General features: G+C 37.9%; 1 protein-coding gene across 2 annotated transcripts in view; it reads right to left on the reverse strand.

Moving 5' to 3' along the window:
• Positions 1 to 21905, reverse strand: part of ALDH1L2 (aldehyde dehydrogenase 1 family member L2) — a 60278-nt gene that overhangs the window by 14922 nt on the left and 23451 nt on the right. For both annotated transcript variants that reach the window (XM_003269956.3, XM_030821291.1), the window contains 9 exons: positions 20256 to 20403; positions 14978 to 15097; positions 14254 to 14381; positions 12080 to 12230; positions 9054 to 9124; positions 8861 to 8966; positions 5236 to 5323; positions 4344 to 4437; positions 2705 to 2804 (listed from right to left, as the gene is read on the reverse strand). In XM_003269956.3, coding sequence (XP_003270004.2) covers positions 2705 to 2804; positions 4344 to 4437; positions 5236 to 5323; positions 8861 to 8966; positions 9054 to 9124; positions 12080 to 12230; positions 14254 to 14381; positions 14978 to 15097; positions 20256 to 20403 — 1006 coding nt within the window. The remainder of the gene's footprint in view (positions 1 to 2704; positions 2805 to 4343; positions 4438 to 5235; positions 5324 to 8860; positions 8967 to 9053; positions 9125 to 12079; positions 12231 to 14253; positions 14382 to 14977; positions 15098 to 20255; positions 20404 to 21905) is intronic.

Below are 21905 nucleotides of genomic sequence, written 5' to 3' on the forward strand. Positions count from 1 at the left end.
TGGGAGGCTGTGGTGGGCAGACCACAAGGTCAGGAGTTCAAGACCAGCCTGGCCAACACAGTGAAACCCCATCTCCATTAGAAATACAAAAATTAGCTGGGCATGGTGGCAGGTGCCTGTAATCCCAGCTACTCAGGGGGCTGAGGCAGGAGAATTGCTTGAACCCAGGAGGCGGAGGTTGCAGTGAGCTGAGATCACACCACTGCACTCCAGCCTGGGCGACAGAGCTAGATTCCATCTCATAAATAAATAAATTAATTAATAAATGAAAGAAAATCTAGATTATTCTTTTCTTAAATTTATTTTTTAGAGATAGAGTCCCACTCTCTCTAGCCTCCCAAGTAGCTGGCACTACAGGTGTGCACCACCTTACCCAGCTAATTTTTTCTATTTTTATTTATTGTAGAGACAGGGTCTCACTATGTTGCCCAGGCTGGACTCAACACCTGGGCTTAAGCAATCCTCCTGCCTTGGCCTAGAAAATCTAGATTATTCTATACATTTAAATGTAATAACTTGTATACCAAGTTTTGCTTTTAAAAATCTCTATATTAGATTGTATAATCACAATTTTTTAAATTTTTTTATTTGTATTTATTTATTTATTTAAGACAGTGTTTCTCTCTGTCGCCCAGGCTGGAGTGCAGTGGCGTGATCATGGCTCACTGCAGCCTCAACTTCCTGGGCTTAAGTGATCCTCCATCTCAGTCTCCCTAGTAGCTGGGACCACAGGTGAATACCACCCTGGGCTAATTTTATTTCTTTGTAGAGATAGGGTCTTGCCATGTTGCCCAGGCTGGTCATGAACCCCAAGGCTCAAGGGATCCTTCTACCTCGACCTCCCAAAGTACTGAGATTATAGGCATAAGCCACCATGTGCAGCCATAAATCATAAATATTTAGAAAGCCTCTCTAACCCTCTCATGAAAAGAAATACCTATTTTTCAAGGAGAAGTTTGAGAAATCTTTGAAATGAAGGCACTCAAAAATGACGGATTTGGAAGACTGATGAATTTTGTGCATTTTCCCTTTTTAGAAATTCAGTTTCTAATTCACCTGCAGGAAACCTCCCTGGACTCTCTCTCTCTCTCTATATATATATATATATGTGTGTGTGTGTGTGTGTGTGTGTGTGTGTGTGTGTGTGTGTGTGTGTGTGTATATATATATAAAATGGATGTGGCTGGGTGCAGTGGCTCACACCTGTTATTCCACCCATTTAGGAGGCCAAGTCAGGAGGATCACTTTAGCCCAGGAGTTTAAGACGTGCCTGGGCAACATAGTGAGATCCCATCTCAAAAACAAAAAGTATAATAAATGCTTTGAAATACCATGCCTTTCCTGTGCATACATTTTATCTTTAAACATTACAAAAATATGTTGACTATCTTGGGTTTGGGGTTCTTAAATGGTTAAAACAGACTCTTTAAGGTTATATATTCCTAACCCAGACATCCAGGGGAGTCCCGACCCCTGATGTCAGTTTGAGTACCCCCAGCCATTGTCTGTCACTGAAACCTCCAGATGGTCCATTCAAAGGCCCTGGCCGCAGGGGTACTTGGTTCTTCTTCATTCCCAGACCACTCCATCGTCTTTGGGATGCTTACTGATGAAGTTTGACTGTGAGTGTTCATTACAATTACATTTAGGGGCAATGGTGAACAGAGTCTGCTTAGTGCATAGGCTGGACAGTTGTACAGAACTGAGAAGACCATAAGTTTCCCCCATAATTACAAGAAAGCTTAGCACAACCCATGCCGAGCATTGACTCATTTTATGCCTATATCTCAGATGTGAAGAATGAGAACTAGGCCAATTTTTTTTAACCTTTACATTTTATTTAAAATAAGCCTTTATACTTTGAAATAGTTTAAGGCTCAGAAGGTGTTGCAAAAATAATGTGAGAGTTCCTTTGTGCCCTTTACCTAGCTTCCCCCATGATAACATCTTATAAAACCATAGTACATTGTTAAAACCAGGAAATTGATGTTGCTAATTACTTGTTAAATATGAAACCCTTTGTTGTACCTAAAACGCTTTCCAGAAGCTCAATGTGCAAAACAGGTAAAAGTAGGAGTGTTCAGGTTGATGGTCTGAGATGTTGTAGGGAAAGGAGGGAGAAGCTAGAAGCCCTAATAGAGTATCTTTTGAACTTTTTTACATGCCTGCTATGACTTATATCCTGTTTTAAAAACACCTTAGGGGAATTATAAAGACATTATTTTTAAAAACTAAGTGCTCTGAGTATTCCCAAATCTAAGCATAAAAACAATGGTTTTAATTTATGACCAGACAGAAACCAAATCTCATTTAAGACCTCTGATAAAAAAGGAGGTGAGACGTGTTTTAGAAGCAAGCACCTATTTTTTTTTCTTTTATTTTTTGAGACAGAGTCTCACTCTGTTGCCCAGGCTGGAGTGCAGTGGCGTGATCTCAGCTCATTGCAACCTCCGCCTCCTGGGTTCAAGAGATTCTCCTGCCTCAGCCTCCCGGGTAGCTGGGACTACAGGTGCCTACCACCAAGCCTGGCTAATGTTTTTGCATTTTTAGTAGAGACGGGGTTTCACCATGTTGGTCAGGCTCGTCTTGAACTCCTGATCTCAAGTGATCCACCCGTCTTGGCCTCCCAAAGTGCTGGGATTACAGGCGTGAGCCACCGCACCTGGCCCAGGCACCTATTTACTTGAATTTGACCCTCTCTTACCATTCGCACAGCCTTGTCAAGTTCACAGTCATTAAATATTATAAGTGGAGACTTGCCACCAAGCTCAAGGGAAACTTTCTTCAAGTTGCTAACAGCACAGCTAGAGGAAAACAAATGAGAAATGAGCATTTAGTTAACATCTCTCTCTCTCTCTCTCTCTCTCTCACACACACATACACACACACACACACACACACACACACACACACACACACTTTTTAAGCTATAAGTTACCACCTGGCATGGAAAACATATTGAGCCTCAGTAATATTAAGAAACTTATTCAAGGCCAGGCACAGTGACTCACAACTGTAATCCCAGCACTTCGGGAGACCAAGGTAGAAGGGATCCTTTAAGGCCAGAAGTGTGAGACCAGCCTGAGCAACATGGCAAGACCTCATCTCTCTAAAAAATAAGAAAATTAGACAGGTATGGTAGTGTACGACTGTAGTGTCAGCTACTTGGCAGGCTGAGGCAGGAGGATCGCTTGAGCCCAGGAATTCAAGGCTGCAGTGAGCTGTGATCACCACTGCACTCCAGCCTGGGTGACAGTGTTAGACTGTGTCTCTTAAAAAAAAAAAAAAAAAGAAAGAAAGAAAAAGGAAAAACTTATTCATAGATAAAACAGATGGTAGAATGGTGATTACCATTGAAGCTGAGTGATGAGTACATAAAATTCATTTTGCTTTTCTGCTTTCTATATATTAGACATTTTCCATAATAAAAAAATTTCAAAAATGTTGTGGTCAAATAATTAAAGATTCTCTAAGTTAATTCAAATTCTTTAGAAATTTTGGTTACATAAAAGCCTGGCAAAGGAATTAAACCTCTAATGAGACTACTGAAGCATTGGGAGAAAAAATAGCAATTTTTAAAAGTACACTGTTTACTTTTCATTTCTTACAAAAGTATTTTTATTTAAAACATTTTGAAAATACCTACCCCAAAATGCAAACAGAAGAAAAAAATCACAAAATTCCATTCCATGCCTCAGTGACCATTGTTTTTACCATTTTGATATACTACCTATTTGAGATCTGTCCTACCATAGCTTTTGCCTTGTTTAACATAGTTGAGATCATCCAGTGTATACAATGTTATACTTTATTTTTATTTCCATTTATTATTTTAACAACACTTTTCAATGTTATTAAAATTCTCTATGAACGTGACTGCACAGTGTTCCATTACATTGACATATTTTAACAACTGCTTTATTTTGGATATTTAGATTGCTTACAGTTTAAAAAAATTGCTTTGGCAGACTCCATTTTATAAATAATCCAGGTTTGTCATATAAAATATATAAATTTCACATTTATGTATCTTTTTGGTTTTTTATCCATACTCTGAAAACAATTTGGGCCACAGCTTTAATACAGAAAGTCTTTTGTGCTGAATTGTTAAAACTACCAGTAGGGTGCAGAATTTCAACATAGCTTTGGTTTTATTGACTCTGGGCTTTAATGCTTTAGAAAGTATTTTATTGTATTCAAATATTTCAATACTCAGCAGTGATAAGTAGATTTCCCTTCCAAATTTGATGTAGTTTTTCTCACTCAAAAAGTACCCTGTTTAAACAAAAATTGAAACCTAGTTTAACAGGATCTGCAGTGAATCAACACATTAAAACCAATACCTCTTCATGATCTGTTTGCCAATAGGAGTGGAACCAGTGAAACCAAGTTTGCGGATGTCAGGATGTTCAGACAGACGTTGTCCTGCTATGCCACCTGTAGAATTAGGGAATAAAACAGGAATTAAAACATACTCAAGGCCGGGCGCGGTGGCTCATGCCTGTAATCCCCGCACTTTGGGAGGCTGAGGAAGCAGATCATAAGGTCAGGAGTTCGAGACCAGCCTGACCACCATGGTGAAACCCTGTCACTACTAAAAATACAAAAATTAGACGGGCATGGTGGCACACACCCGTAATCCCCGCTACTCAGGAGGTTGAGGGAGAATCATTTGAACCCAGGAGGCGGAGGTTGCAGTGGGCCAACATCGCGCCATTGCACTGCAGCCTGGGCGACAGAGTGAGACTCCATCTCAAAAAAAAAAAAAAAAACAAAAAAAAACCTTACTCAAATTCTTATAGTGAAGATGGCTTTAAATTCATTGAAGTAGATTTCTAAGCTCTCATTGACACCTTAGTTTTACATTTTCTGTATTAATTGCAAACTGATAAAAGTCTAAAATAATACCCTTTATGAAATTATCAGACTCCCAAAATAATGATGGGTAAGGCTTGATTTGTATCTTCCAGAGTAGTTTTAGAAAATCAAAATGGAACATCTTAGGGTAATTTTACATGACTGTACAACCCCCCTTCCCACTGCCACTCACCCACCACTGTATTTCCATTTTAAGATTTTAGCACATGGTAAGTATATTCATCCTTAATTGTTTGGTGAATCGTATTTAGTTTTAATACAGTTATAATTCAGGACAAGTCTCTAGTGGTAAAGAGCCACTCAGCTACCCCAATACCATTCATTAGTTATAGCACAGTCGGTGATTTAGTAGCGTACCTGAGCCTGGAATGATGTTGATGACCCCCTTTGGAAAGCCTGCTTTGACAGACAGTTCTGCAAACTTCAAAGCAGTCAAGGGTGTGACCTGAGGAGAAGCAGACAGCAATTACCTTCTTCAGGCTCTAACCTGACCTTTAGCCCAGAACCCAGTTTTCCTTTGATAGCTGCACTAGAGCTCATTTTATTTTTATTGTACATTGTCTTATTTTTTTGCCATAATTTCACACTTACAAAAAGATGCAAAAATAGTACAAGTATTCCTTATATACATTTCCATTCAGATTCCTCAAATGTTAACATTTTACTGCATTTGCTTTATCTTTATATATTTTTCTAAACTATTTTTTAAAGATAAATTTAAGGAATATCTTTTTCTGAACTGTGTAAGAATATGGTAAAGACATACCCCATACTTCTAAATACTTCTGTGTGCATTTTCTATAAAACAAATTCTTTTACATAACCGTAGTACAATTATCAAAATCAGGAGATTAACTGATAGAACACATGATTTGCAGACCACATTCAGATTTCACCAATTATCCCAATAATGTCTTATAGCAAAAGAAAATCCAATCCAACATCTGCATTACATTTAGTTCTATCTGTAGTCTCCAGTAATCTAGGAGAATTTCTGAGTCCTCTTCTCTATTTCATTACACTGACATTTTTGAAGAGTACAGGCCAGTTATTTCATACAAAGTCTCTTTGTCTGGATTTGTCTGATGTTTTTGCATGATTAGATTCAAGTTATGCACTTTTGGGAACAATGCCACCGGAGCGATGCTTAGCTTTTCTCAGGACATCACATCAGGAGACACGTGCTGTAGAATAGTCCCAATACTGGAAAGCTAATTTTGATTATTTGGCAAATGTGGTCTGCAAACTTTCATCACTGTAAGTTACTATTTTATACATTGTAGTTAATAAATATTTTGTGGGGAGATACTCCTCAAATTTTTATCCACTAGTTTTAGTATCCATGGATAATTTCTGGATAATAATCCTGAAGTATTATGATGGTTGCCAAATGGTGATTTTCCAATTCCATCATTCCTTTTACGTGTACTAGTTGACTCTCTAAGTGTTTTCCTTTCTGTTTAATTAATTAATATCAGATTCTTACTGTAATCAGCAGGTTATCATCGTTTACTATTGTTGTTGATTTTGATGTTCAATTGTTCTAGATTTGGCTGAGGCAGTCCCTTCAGTACGGCCCCTTATCATTCTGATGTGCCCCCTATTACTCTTTGAGCATTACATTGCTTTCAGGCCCAACAAGATATTTCAGATTCATCTTGATTCTTCCCTACTCCAGCTACTTCTCCAAAGAGCCCAAGTTTCTTTGAGTGAAGAATGGTATTTTAGAAACCAGGATATCTGGACATTATTGAGGGGTCATTGCTTCTAGGCCCTCCTAGCAGACAGAGCTGGGAAAGAGATGTATGTATACACAACACACACACACACGTCTATATGTATGTGTGTATCTATCCCTCATATACCTATATCCATTTCTTTATTTAGCTATCTAAATACATCAAAACCCATGAGTTTACACTAATACCTTTATCTGATATCTCAGGGTCGATTCTATCCTTCTGCCCTTTTTACATTTGTCATTCTCTTCTCCAAAAAAGAGAGACATGGCTCCCATTATCCACAATATATTTACTTATTTGCTTAATCCTAAAACATAGAGAAAGTAATTTGAGAATTGTTAAGCTATGTCCCTATGGAAAAGAAGCCTATCAATTAGAGTTCAATATGTATTTGGTTGTTTTGTTGTTGTTGTTTTGCGTTGCCTTTATCCTGAGGACATATATAAGTAAAATATAACATAGAAATCTATACAATGGAAACTGCTAAAAAAAGGAAGACTTTTCTTTTTGCTAAGTATATTGAATGCTACTTTTTGTGTGTGTTTTAAAAAATTTTATTGTGGTAAGAACATTTAATGTGAGCTCTACTCTCAACAAATTTTGAAGTGTAAAATACAGTATTAATAACTATAGGTACAATGTTGCACAAAGGACCTCTAGAACTTACTCATCTTACATAATTGAAGTTGTCTGTTTGTTTGTTTGTTTTTTGAGACAGAGTTTCACTCTTGTTGCCCAGGCTGGAGTGCAATGGTGTGACCTCCGCTCACTGCAACCTCTGCCTCCCAGATTCAAGCGATTCTCCTGCCTCAGCCTCTGGAGTAGCTGGGATCACAGGCACCCGCCACCACGCCCAGCTAATTTTTTGTATTTTTAGTAGAGATGGGGTTTTACCGTGTTGGCCAGGCTGGTCTTGAACTCCTGACCTCAAGTGATCCACCCGCCTTGGCCTCCCAAAGTGCTGGGATTATAGGCATGAGCCACCTCACCTGGTCAGTAATTGAAACTTTATGCCCATTAATTAGCAATATATACATATACACATATATAATAATATATATCTACATATAATAATATATATCTCTCTACATATACATATAAAACTACATATTCATAAATATACACATATATATATATGTAGAGACTATCTCTGGAATATCTAAGCCACTAATAGATAACAATTAATCACATTGGTTGTCTCTGGGAGGTAAACTGGTTGGCTGGGGAATAATGATAGAAGGGAGACATTTCACTATCTACCTCTTTGTATCTTTTGAATTTTGAAAACTTTGAACGTATACCTACTTTTTCAAATAAAATCGTTTTTAATGATTAAAACAAAATGGCCATGGCCACATGACCATGTAGCTATGCCAGATGAAACTGTATTTTTTTAAGCTCTGAAAGAAGAAATAGAAGAGTTGAGAGGTAACAAATTATAAACTCTTCTAGAATAAAGACCAAGTTTTCTCCATGACTTATGCACCTCAAAATGCCTACTACATAGTAAAGTTACCTGCATATAACAGAAACCTAAGTAAGAAGTTTATTTTTCTTCTTATTTTACATAGTGCACTTTATATAGTAAAGGCTCAGCCAGTGTTAACTTGGCTGCCGTATTTTTTTCTTCAAAAGCTTTTGTAGCATTAAGAGTTTTTTTTGAAAACTACCTGAACTATTTCTTAAAAGTATTTTCTTGTTACCCATCTGGATATATTTTTATAATTACAGACATTCTTTTACATGCTTTTCCCTCATCTTCTACATCTTCACTATATATTTTTTTTCTTCTGTGAGACAGAGTCTCACTCTGTTGCCCAGGCTGGAGTGCAGTGGCAAGATCTCGGCTCACTGCAACCTCTGCCTTTACAACATTTTCGACAATTAAGTTTGAATACCTGCATAATACTTTTTTTGATGTCTCATAATTACTCTAAATAATTCCCTAATTGTTGGGCACTTGGCATTTTGCAAGAATTGAGTTGGTTCGTAGAAAGTCAATGGACTTCACTGATGTGCATCATGCTTGCTTCTATTATTATGAAAATTTTAAATTGTGGAATCTCCATACAATGTATTAGGTAGCTATTAAAAATGAATATTTACTGACATGAAAAGTTGTCCATCATATATGAGAAAAATGTCATACAATCTCATTTTTGTTTGCTATTGATAAATATATGTCACTTTTTTGAAGTACTGGATATAAGAGAGGAGGCAATTCTGCACAAAGGCCTTACCTGTGCTGGCTTGAGCACTAAGGTATTGCCTGCTGCCAAACACGCAGCACTCTTCCATGCCAGCATCATCAGTGGGTAGTTCCAGGGAATAATAATGGCACAGACACTGCAGGGGAAGAAATTTGACATGCTTAGTTGTTTCAAATAACACAACTCATGATTCACTCAGAGGCAGGCACTCTCCTTATCTTACCCGAGTGGCTCTTTCTTGGTGAAGGTCAGATTGCGATTTGGACGGGCCTGGTTGATTGGAATAGTAGAACCCTAAAGAATAAGAAAAGTTGATACTTATTTTACTAATTTAAATAAGTAAATTTCATCTCAAAGGATCCATTTTCTGTCTTCCTCTCTTACTTTTTGTTAGCTGATATGAAAAGAGTGTTTGTTGATGAGAACTATATTCATGCCAAAGAAGGAACAGCTATTTGTTTCTCAGGAGAACCATGAAACACAGGAGAATAAACATAATTCTAATTTAGTCCATTCTTAATTGCTTGGCCTGGCAGAGAATGTGAACTGCCTGCGTATTCTCCACTCTCCCCTCTGTCCTTAGTAACAGAATCCCTATATTAATAATGGGGACAGGAATATGCCCAGATCAAATACTATGGTTCCCATTCTCCAGACTAGGGATGGTCAGTGGAAGATATAAGCACAAGGCATTGGAAGGGGAATGCTACTTAAACTAGGCTAACTCAACTCTTTTATTCTTCCCTCCATGTCTGCTTCCTCCTTCTTCCTGTTTAGACTATTGCTGAAATGGCTGGCACTGCAGTGGTTTTCTTGAGACCATGAGTCAACCTTCAGGGTGGAGGTCACATGGTACTAAAGATGGCCTGGCAAAGACAGAAAAAGAGTTTGCATCTCACATACTAGTCCTGACTGCCTGTCTCTGGACTCCTTGAAAGTGAGAGAAAAATAATAGGATTAAAAAAAACAGGAATAAGTTGGCTGTTATATGCAGCCAACTTAATCCTAACACATTCACAATAGTAGCCTTTAAGGAAAGCTATTCATTTGCTTTGCCACATAAAATATTATTGCTACTACTAATAGGGTGTACAATTTCTTAAAAACACTTGTAGCCAGTTATGTTTTGGAATTCAGAAATTTTTGGACTTTAGAAGTGTAATATAGTGCATATACCTTATATTATCTACTACCCCAGCAGGATTTGGGTAAGCCTCCCATAATCAAACACACTAGTATTTATTCACTGAAACATACGAATATTCACTCTAAGTGATGTAAATAAATATTATTAATAGATTATGTTCATTTAGGTCAGGGTTTGGCATCAAATGAGTTTGAACCAATCAAACAGTTTTCAGGTTTCAGAACTATTTGGGTTTCATAATTGGGGATAAGAGGTGGACCTGAACTACCATTAGTAAATATCAATATATGCATGACTTTGTGGCTGAACTACAATAAAAACTTCATTTTTCTGCAAACCTGCTATGTTGCAGACTTATCTAATCCTGTAGTGTACAAATACTTGTTTCCAGTCCTCAAAACATAACTTGCAAAGTATGTATTATTGTGACCATTTTATAGAGGAAGAAAGTAAGGTTCTGAGAGAGAAAATAACTTTAACAACATCGGCTGATATGGGCCAAAGCTGAGACTTGGACTCAGGTCTGTCTGACTGTATATTAACATTGGTGGCAGCAATGTACGCAGACGAAATATGATGTTTCCCAGTCTCCTTAGCAGATAGAGACAGCCAAGGAGGGATATGAGCAAAAGGTACTGGGAAGGTAAGAATGCTTTGTTAAATTCCTCTTACCACTCCCCCTTTCTCACTTCCTTCTTTTTGCTGCTGGGAATGTGGTTGCAATGACTGGTACTGCAGTGGTTATTATGAGTCTATGAGGAACATGCATACTGCAGTTTGCTACAAGCCCTACCTCTCCCTTTTGTATCCCCAGTGCTGGAGCTAGTGTTGTTGCCATTGATCACCTGGTGTTTGCTATTTATTATCATACAGTAAAATGAAATATTTATTTATTATTCCTGTGTCTTTATCAAAATTTTTCTTTAAAAAAAATTTTTTTTGGCCAGGTGCGGTGGCTCATGCCTGTAATCCCAGCACTTTGGGAGGCCAAGGCAGGTGAGTCACTTGAGGTCAGGAGTTCGAGACCAGCCTGGCCAACATGGTGAAACCCTGTCCCTGCTAAAAATACAAAAATTAGCTGGGCATGGTGGCACACACCTGTAATCCCAGCTACTAGGGAGGCTGAGGCAGGAGAATTGCTTGAACCCAGAAGGCAGAGGTTGTAGTGAGCTGAGATGGTGCCACTGCACTCCAGCCCAGGCGACAGAACAAGACTCCATCTCAAAAGAAAGAAAAAAAAACTTTTTAAAAAATTTATTTCTCTTGGGACACATGTTCAAAGACAAAGTTTTTCTTATACTCAGTCTGCTTCCACCATCTACGGTAGCTCTCTGGCCTCTGTAGGTATTTGAATTTGTAAACCCTACATGACACTAGGCTTCTCCACAATGTCTAGAAAACTATTCAACATCCTCAAGAGATATTATAGTATAGCGCAAAGAATATCATTAGACTTTAGATTCAGAAAATCTTGACTTCAAATCTGGTTGTATGGGTTACTTGCTACGAATTATAGGAAAGGCATCCATGTCCTCAAGCCTCTGTTTGCTCACATGTAATAAGGGGATAAGAGCTATCCATTTACTTCCCGTAGCTGTTATAACCATTGCTAGGGCCTGAAAGTGTCTCCTAAAATGCATGTGCTGGAAACTTAACCCCTAATGCCACAGTGTTGGGGGGTAGGGCCTAATAGGAGGTGTTTAGGTCATGAGGGCCCCACCTTAATGAACGGATCAATGCCTCTATAAAAAGGGCTTGCAGCAGTGGGTTCACTCTCTTCTACTCTTCTGCCAGGTGAGGACACACTGTTCCTCTGCTCCAGAGGATATACTACAAGGCACCATCTTAAAACTAGAGGCCAAACCTGCTGGCACCTTTATCTTAGACTTCCCGGCCTCCAGAACTGTAAGAGAATAAATTTCTGTTCTTTATAAATTACCTAGTCTCGGGTATTCTGTTACAGCAGCATAAAATAGACCGAGACAACCCTGTTATGTTGGTGTAAAAAAATCTACATAAAAAGAGGATCTGACACAGTGCCTGGTACAAACTAATCAATGTCAGTCCCTTTTTCTTTCAGAACAAATAATATTTGTGCTTACCTGAATTTTGTCGCACCAGCCAGCAAAATATCTGAATGTTTGCACAGACATTCCAATGTGTGTCTTCAGGGCCAGGGTATAGACAGCCCCTGAATCAAGGGCTTCAATAGTTGCCAGCTCTTCTTGGTTCTCTTCCAGTAGGTCTGCAAGTCTGTGTGGTCAGTGAAAGAAATAAATTCAACAAGTATTGATTGAGCTCCTGTCACATATGATGCAGTATCCTAAGGACGGAGAATTCAGAGGTAAACACATATGGATCAGATCTCTGCCCTTATAGAGATCATGGTCCAGTAGGAAAGAAAGACATTAAACAAATATTTTCATAAATCATTTGTTTCAAGAATTACAAAGGAGAAGCAGAGGGTATTGGAAGCATATATAACTTGCCTCATCTATGTGTAAGAAGTAGAACAATGACTGAGCCAGGACCAGTCATTGGAACCACATTCCCAGAACCCACACTTCTGAGAACCCATGAACATTTGAGAATTTCCAGTTGGCACAAAAATATTTCCAACACTAACTGCAGAGACAAGATAGCAACGTACACAATGAATTACAAACACTACGACAGATTTCTGTTTGGTGTTCGGTTTTATGGGAAGGTAAGTGCAGGACTGTATAATGACTATGATTCAGTAAAAATTCATCTTTTACGTTCAACTTCTCTATTTATTTTTCTTCTGTATTTGCAGTGGTTCTCTGAGCTGCTCCTTTGGGGCCACTCTGGAGTCCAGCTTGAAATCTCCCTCCCACAATCTTTGTTCCAGATCTTGCTTGTATTAGTTCGTTCTCATGCTGCTAATAAAGACATACGCAAGACTGGGCAATTTATAAAGGAAAGAGGCAAGAGAGCATGTGCAGGGGAACTGCCCTTTATAAAACCATCAAATCTCGTGAGACTTATATACTTTCATAAGAATAGCACAGGAAAGACTTGCCCCCATGATTCAATTACCTCCCACTGGGTCCCTCCCATGACACGTGGGAATTATGGGAGCTACAATTCAAGATGAGATTTGGGTGGGGACACAGCCAAATCATATCATTGCTCTAAGAGATCTATTGATCTAGGTCCAATACTGAATTTTAGGTATACAGCAAATGGAATTTATGATTGAATCTAATTACTTCTGGCATCCTTCATTACTGATTTATAATATTCTTCCCAGTCCTTATTATTTTTCTTCCTTGTTCCTATTCCTTACACATCAAGTTGATATAAAATGTTTTTTTAAAACAACGGGGTACTGGATATTGTCCACTTGCTGCTCTCTGTATCCATTCTCCACCCTGCTCTGTGACCTTGACCCTGGTGAATGACCTTTATAGATTACATCACCTGGCTCCCTTGCTTTCCCATTGGGCTTGGCCAGTGAGAGGCCACTGGGAGGCACCCACAGAATATTGGTGAACTGAAGGAAAAAGTGGCTGGGGAATTGGATTCCCTGGCTCCCTCGCCGATAGGCTGTGGTTCAGAAGCTGCCACGTCCCTCCACTGCAGTGTGGTTTTCTCCTGTGTCTACAGATCTTGCCAGATTCCAGTAACAGCTCCTTCCGACCTTGAAGACATAGCAGCTTCCCCCTGCTGCTAGCCCTGCTTGGATGTTTCAGTATCCTTTATTGGATTTCTTTGACCTCGCCCATGTCTTTGTGAACAGTTCTTTATTAAACTTCTTTTCCAGCTGGGACCTGCCTGATGCAAGCAATACTAACATAATCAACATATATAGGATTTAATATGAGTCAAGTAACAGAAGACATATTTCATATTAGGTGAATACTAGAATGTTTTGCAGGAATTTTTAAAATCTTGGCAATGTTAGTCAATATCCAAAGGTAGTAGACTTGCTTTGCTTTGCTTTTCTTGTCTTTTTTTTTTTTTTTTTTTTTTTGAGACAGAGTCTTGCTTTCTAACACAGGCTGGAGTGCAGTGGTGCGATCTCGGCTCACTCCACCCTCCACCTCCCAGATTCAAGCAATTCTTCTGCCTCAGCCTCCTGAGTTGCTGGGACTACAGGCACGTGCCACCACTCACGCCTGTAATCCCAGCACTTTGGGAGGCTGAGGCGGGCGAATCACCTGAGGTCAGGAATTTGAGACCAGCCTGGCCAACATAGTGAAACCCTATCTCTACCAGACTTACTTTTCTAAAAAATAAAAAATAGAAATACCTGTACATCAATCTTCCTCTTTCTCTTGCATTCATTCTTCCCCATTCACCGTTTTCAAAAGCATCTTTTGCTGCTGCTACTGCTTTATCAACATCCGCCAAAGAAGCATAGGATACTTTGCATATTGTCTATTTCAAAGTAAGTAAAAATAGGTCACATGAGAGATATGAAAATATGGTTCTTGAAATTAATATTGTATTAATAGAAAAAATAGAGTATTACTGATTTTAAAAAAATGTTATGATGAGAAATGAGTATATCCAGTACTATGGTAAAGAAAAAGAACATTTTTAATATGAAAATTGTGAACCAGAAATTTGGTACTTCTCATATCATACTACTTTATGGAAGAACACATTTAGGAAGATGGAAGACTCTGTAGTTCTTCCAGTGCCTTAGGAAAGCTGAATTTCTTGCCATGAGTCTTCAAAGTCTGGAAATTTTTTTCATATCTATCTCTGTGCAGATGAGTGCCTCTGGTGTGTATAGGTAAAGCTACCTGTCTAAATTTATCATAAATGTTCTATAAAATAGGTTACTACAGTTAATAGCAGCTGGTACCAGAATTGAGTCATTGAAGGAAAAGCGTGAAGTACATTTGTGTGAAGTGCTTAGAGACAGAGTGACAGAATAAAAGGGCTTCTTAAGACTGCCTCTTTTACAACGGTGTATTAACTAAAAATCCACGACCAGCGATCACTACTCACACTAAAGAATTACTCACAGATCCATCTGTTGGGTTGATAGTGTCGTAAGTCTTTCCATCGTCTGCATCTGTGAACTGTCCATTTATGAAACACTGGTACGGCATTTTTACCATCATTTCATTGACCTCCTTTGAAACCTGAGAGAATTATATTAATAGATTCAATGGATTTCCGTGTTTACCAATTTGATGTCAAACAGCAATAAAGAAGCATAGTCACGAATGCAGAGGGAGAAGTCAATGGAATTCTAGTTCCAGCCATACAGAAGACATGCATATGTGAGATTTGGGCCTCAAGATGCTTGCCTTGGCCACTGGGGCAGGAGGTTAGAAGCTGGGAAGACGGAAGTGCTCTAGGCCAGGCTTTATACAGATTTCAGATCTTCTTTCTTAACAGATAAAGTTAACTCACAAGACCTCTAGATAATGGAAACACCACCATCTACTGGCAGCATTGGTGGAGCGCAGCTATTGCTTTCATTGAAATCATTGAAAATACCTTTGTCAATAGGTTTCCTTTTACACTGGTGCCATTTTAAGTTTGCTTTCCTTAAGTTCCTCTCGGTTTTCACTTTTTGTCTGTTACACATGTGTTGCCTAAATTGTACTCTCTGCTAGTGGCTGGCAAGCAAATTGAGGTTAGTCAATGAACTTTGATGAGGATCAGTTTTTTTCAACAATGCAATGGGGATAATGATACTGCCTTCATACAGTTATTGTGAAGAAAAACTGAGGTAATATATCAATGCAAGGTATTAAAAAGGAAATTTAATTATTTAAGAAATTATTTCACAGAGAGGAATTGTCAGTGCTTTAAAAAGAAACAAAAAATAGCAAGAAGGTCTCTTGCCATTTCCCACCCTGAGTGCTCATGATCTATGAGCTATTTCCATTGTGTTTATGTGGGATATAATGTAGGAAATTTCATGGGAATTGATGTGTTCAGTCTCTACAAACAGTCCACTTTTCTAAAATTATCATTCTGGGAATATGCTGAATGTCTTACATATAACACCTAATTTGATTCTCGTAACAATTCTTTGAGGTAGATATTATCATTATTATATAATATATTATCATTATATAATATTATTACCCTATAAATCGGGTGATATGAGTCAAGTAACAGAAGACATTTCATATTATGTGCATACTAGAATGTTTTACAGGTAATAATAATTACCCAATCTATAGGGTAATAATAATAATATTATCTAATAACATCCACCACAGAGAGTTGTTGGGAGAATCAAATTATATACTCTATAAATAGGGTAAAAATAATGGAGGAAATAATAATAATGGAGGTAATAATAATGGAGGGTAATAATAGGAGCAAACTGTGGCTTAGGGAAGTTAAGTAACTTGCCCAAGGTCACACAGCTAGTAAGCCATGCTACTTGGATTCAAACTTAGGTTGGTCTGACTCCAAAATTCATGTTCTTAACCAGATAATGCTAAACTGCTTTTCAGATTTGCCTAATTCTTATTAAAAACAAATGGGTGAGAAGCACTTCTGGGACAGTAAAGTAAGGACCTCTGAAAATCCACTCCTTCATAAAAGCAATGAGAACACTAGAAAGTATTGTTAAAAATCACTTCTCTCAGAACTCTGGAAATTAACCAAAGGCTTACAATAATCCATTTCAAGAAGAATAGCTGAATCACAGTAAGAAAAGTGAGCTTTATGGTGTATTAACTGCCTTATTCCCATCTTTCTCAAAAGCTCTGCAATAGCCTTGAAAAACCAACATCATTGCAAGTATGGTAGCTGTGAAAACCAGCAGCCTAGTGGCCCCTGGTGGGGATGAAATGGGTCTGGAGCTCTTCACAAGCCTCATCCCGAAGAACTGTTACTATTTGGCCTGCCTGGCAGCTCCCTGAAAAGCTCCACTCTCAGAGATTTTCTCTTTTTAGAGGCAGGGTCTCACTGTGTTATCCAGGCTGGAGTGTAGTGGCTACTCACAGGTGTGATCAAGTGCATCACAGCCTCAAACTCCTGGACTCAAGTGATCCTCCTGCTTCAGCCTCCTGAGTAGCTGAGGCTACAGGCATATGCTGCCATGCCTGGCTTGGGCTTGTCTTTATTTGATCTGACTCAGAGCTTGTTATGCACAAACAGCCCTATTCCTGGGACATTGGTCAAAAATAATCAGTGGCAATTATTTAATATTGCAGCTGCCCACAGCCACTAAAAAATGGCTGACCAAAAAACTTAAGAGGAATAACTGGGAATGAGATATCCGTAAGAGGCATTGAAAAGCTCTGACATATTCCTGGGAATCCAGAAGACCAATATACAAGCAGGGCTTGTGCATGTGCCCAGAAAAGACCTCAGAAGGCCCTTATCTCTTAATTCTGGATGACTTTGAGGCTCTGTGCAGGCAGGAAGTGTGAAGGTAAGGCAGAGTTGTAAACTGCCTGCTGGAGCACTGAAGGTATATCCCAGCACACACACAGAGCCCCCTCACAAATGCTGGGAGACTTATTGGCTCAAGGTGTCTAAGAAAATCTATGCCCAATCATTATATGACCATTAAGGTAACTGAACAGAGACTTCAGTAGTGGCAAACAATAAAAAATAAAGACTTTACAGAATTATCAAGTCATTGAACAACAACAACAAAAAGCAGCAGCAGCAACAGCAACAAATGTCATGAAGGGAGATGGGGAGAAGGTCTGCCTTCTGGAGTTACCACATTCTATTATTTTAAATGACCACCTTTCAACAAAAGATTACAAGACGTGCAAAGAAACAGGAAAGTATGGCCTATAGACAAGTGAAAAAAAAGCAGCTAATAGAAACCATCCCTAGAGAAGCCGAGACATTGGATTTGCTAAAGAAAGATTTTCAATAAGCTTTTGTAAATATGTTCAATGAACTAAAGGAAACCATGTCTAAAGAATTAAAGGAAAGTAAGAGAATAATGTCTTGCCAAACAGAGAATATCAATTAAGAGATAAAAATTACTTTAAAAAGAACCAAATAAAAATGCTTAAGTTGAAAAGTGCAATAACTGAAATAAAAAATTCACTAGAGGGACCCAATAGCAAATTCAAGAAGGTGAAAAAGCCTGAACAGGAAGGAATAAGAATAAAGAAAAATGATCAGAGCCTCAGAGATTTATGGGATACCATCAAGTATACCAACATATGCATAAAAGGAATCCCAGAAGGAGAGGAGAATGAGAAGGGAAAGGAAAAATATTTGAAGAAAGAATAGCTGAAAATTTTCTAAATTTGATGAAAAACATTAACTTGCACAGTTCAAGAATGCACAATCCAAGAAGCTCAACAAATTCTAATGGGAAAATTCAAAGCCTCCACCCCTAGACACATCATAACAAATTATCAAAAGACAAAGAGGAAATCTCAAAAGCAGCAAGAGAGAAGGAACTCATCATACAAAAGAGTCCTTAATAAAATTAACAGTTGACTTATCAGAAACCATGAAGGCCAGAAGGCAATATGATGAAATATTTAAAATGATAAAAGAAAAATACCATTCAAAAATTCTATACTCAACAAAAATATCCTTCAGAAATGAAGGAGAAATTAAAACATTCCCAAATGAACAAAAACAGAAAATTGATTGCTAGCATACCTGGCCTACAAAAAGTACTGAGAAGAATCCTTCAAGTTGAAATGAAAGGACACTAGACAATTAACTTGAATACACATGAAGAAATAAAAGAGTACTGGTAAAGGTAACTACATAGGTAAATATAAACATTGGTATAAATATATTTTTTAACTCTATCTCATTAAAAATACAACTTCATAAAGCAATAATTATAAAATTGTGTTAGTGGGCTCGATGTATAAAGACATAATTCATATGACAATAATGGCACAAATTAGGGGAGTATGCAACAACTATGTTACAGCAAAGCTTTCCTATACTATTAAGTTGGTGTTCATCTGAACTAGATCATTTTAAGAAAAAATGTTAATTATAATCCTCAAGGCAATCACTAAGAAAATAGCTTAAAAATACAGTTAAATTAAAAATAAGGGATTAAAAGGCATACTAGACATATTTAACACAAAAGAAAGCAGTGAAGGAGAAATAGAGGAATAAAAAGGTGTCAGACAAGACACACAGAAAGCACAAGTGGTAAAAGAGCATAGATAAATTAGACTTCATCAAAATTAAAACCTGTTGTGTGTCAAAGGACACTCAAAGTTTTCAGCAAATCTACAGAATGAGAGAAAACATTTGCAAATCTTATATCTGATAAGGATCTAGTATCCAAAATATACGAAGGACTCTTAAGACTCAGCAATAAAAAGACAAGCCAGTTTTAAAATGAGCTAAGGATTTGAAAGAACAGACATTTCTCCAAAGAAGAAATACAAATGCCCAATAAGTATATGACAAAATGTTCAACATCAGTAGTCATTAGGGAGTACAAATCAAAACCACAATGAGATCCCGCTTTACACTCACTATGACAACTAAAAGAGAAAAGACAGATGAGAGCAAATATTGGCGAGGATATGAAGAAGTTGAAACCCTCATTCATTGGTGGGATTACATAATGGTGTAGCCACTTCGGAAAACAGTTTGGCAGTTACTCAAAAAAGTTAAACATAGAGTTACTGTATGACTCATCAATTCCACTCTTAGGTACATACCCAAGAGATTGAAAACATATGTTCATGCAAAAACTTATATATGAATTTTCATAGCATTATTCATAATAGCCAAAAAGTAGAAACAACCCAAATGTACATCAACTGATGAATGGGTAAACAAACCGTGTTATATTTATACAATAGAATATTACTTGGCCAGAAAAACGGATGAAATGATGATACAACATGGATAAACCTTGGACACATTATGCTGAAAGAAAGAAGCCAGAAACAAAAAGCCACATGTTATATGATTCTATTTATATGAAATCTCTAAAATAGGAAAATCCACAGAGACAGAAAAGAGGTTAGCATTTTCTAGGAACTATCATGCTATCCAATTTTGGAATATTTTTTTGTATGAGGTAGTCCTGGAAGAGTAAAGAATGACTGCCAATGGGTACAGGGCTTCTTTTTGGGATGATGAAAATGTTCCAAAATTGGATGGCGTAATAGTTGCACAACCCTGTGAATATATTAAAAACTACCCAAAATGCACATTTTAAAAGGGAATTTTATGCCATCTGAATTAGATCTCAGTAAAGCTGTTGTTTTTTAAAGGTCATAAATATAAAAACAAATGGGCAACAGGCACAGCAGTCTTTTACAGTGTATGGATCTCACTGATTCAGGGTTGCAATGTCAAGGAAAAGCTTACATAATCTACAATGAGCTCCGCCTCTTGATCTTCTCCTCTCAGTTTCCTCACGACCTTTTGGATAAAGTCTTCAAACTTGGTGGCCATATAGACATCTTCATTCTGCAACTGAAGCCCACCACATTTCTGCCTGATCTCTTCAACCAGCCTTAAAGTAAGAACCAGCTTCGCGTTACTTAGATTTTTAAAGGGGGTTAGGAAGATTGTGTTATTTGCATTTGTCAAGTTGTTGTGAGGTAAGACTTACATCACCTGCCTATTTATATCCTATGAGATCTTCTGTGATACTCATCAGAGAAATTGATAAGACTAGGGGCAAGAAATTAAAAATATATCTGGAAGGACAGTGGCAGTTTTTTAAAACTTTATCTGTGACTAAAAAGAAATCAAGGCAAAAATATTTAATTACTTATAAGCAAGGTAGCAAGGATCATATAAAGTCAACTCCTTTCCTTTCATATATACTCAAGGAGTAAGAAACAAAGACACTTTCCTAACTAAAGATTATGAGAAATGAATGTCATATTGTAGACTATTTTCTCTAAATTACAAGTATAAGATGGACATTTGTTTGTATTACGTAGTTAACATAGGTACTAGCTAGAACCATATGCAGTAGGTCAATATAATTTTTGAAGTCCTTTCCAATCCTTTGATTTCCACTGTTAGTTTGTCAAATTACAGCTGTTATCTGACATTTCTTGAATAGCAGTGGTGTATGTAGAAAGTTCACCATGGTTGTGGTTCAATCATTTATTCTCTAAAAGAGATGGTACCTTTGTAATCAAGATAATAATATCAGATGATTATGGTGAGCCAGACACTCAAACAGAAAATGAGTAATTCCTGCAGGAGTATCTTGCTAGCAAAACAAAACAAAACAAAAAAAAGAATAATACAGTACTGGCCGGGTGCGGTGGCTCACACCTATAATCCCAACACTTTGGGAGGCCGAGGCGGGTGGATCACGAGGTCAGGAGATCGAGACCACCCTGGCCAACATGGTGAAACCCCGTCTCTACTAAAAAATACAAAAATTAGCTGGGCGTGGTGGCATCTGCTTATAATCCCAGCTACTTGGGAGGCTGAGGCAGGAGCATCGCTTGAACCTGGGAGACAGAGGTTGCAGTGAGCCAAGATTGCGCCACTACACTCCAGCCTGGCAATAGAGCGAGACTCTGTCTCAATAATAATAATAATAATACAGTACTGTGTGTGACGTACCAGGTGTGATGGCTCATGCCTGTAATCCCAACTACTAGGGAGGATGAGATGAAAGGATGGCTATCCCAGGAGTTCAAGGCTGCTGGTACAAGTGAGCTGTGATCACACCACTGCACTCCAGCCTAGGCGATAGAGTGAGGCCCTATCTGTAATAATAATCGTCATAATGTGGTATTGAAATATTTAGTTAAGCTAATTAGAAGTTTCTGGGAACTCATGAATCACAGCTGAGAAATCTATAATTTGAGGAGCCGAAACTCTTGACTTTTGAAAACACTGTGTGCTCTTGAAATGATTGTTTTTGATTTCTGGAATAAAACTTCCATGAATAAAGGGACCTTGTCTAGTTTACACTGTATCCCCAGTGCTAAAACTGTTTCTGACATGTAGTAAGTGTTCAGTCAGTGTTGTTAAGTAAATGAGTGA

The sequence above is a fragment of the Nomascus leucogenys genome, chromosome 10 (genome assembly GCF_006542625.1).
Source record: "Nomascus leucogenys isolate Asia chromosome 10, Asia_NLE_v1, whole genome shotgun sequence".
NCBI lineage: Eukaryota > Metazoa > Chordata > Mammalia > Primates > Hylobatidae > Nomascus > Nomascus leucogenys.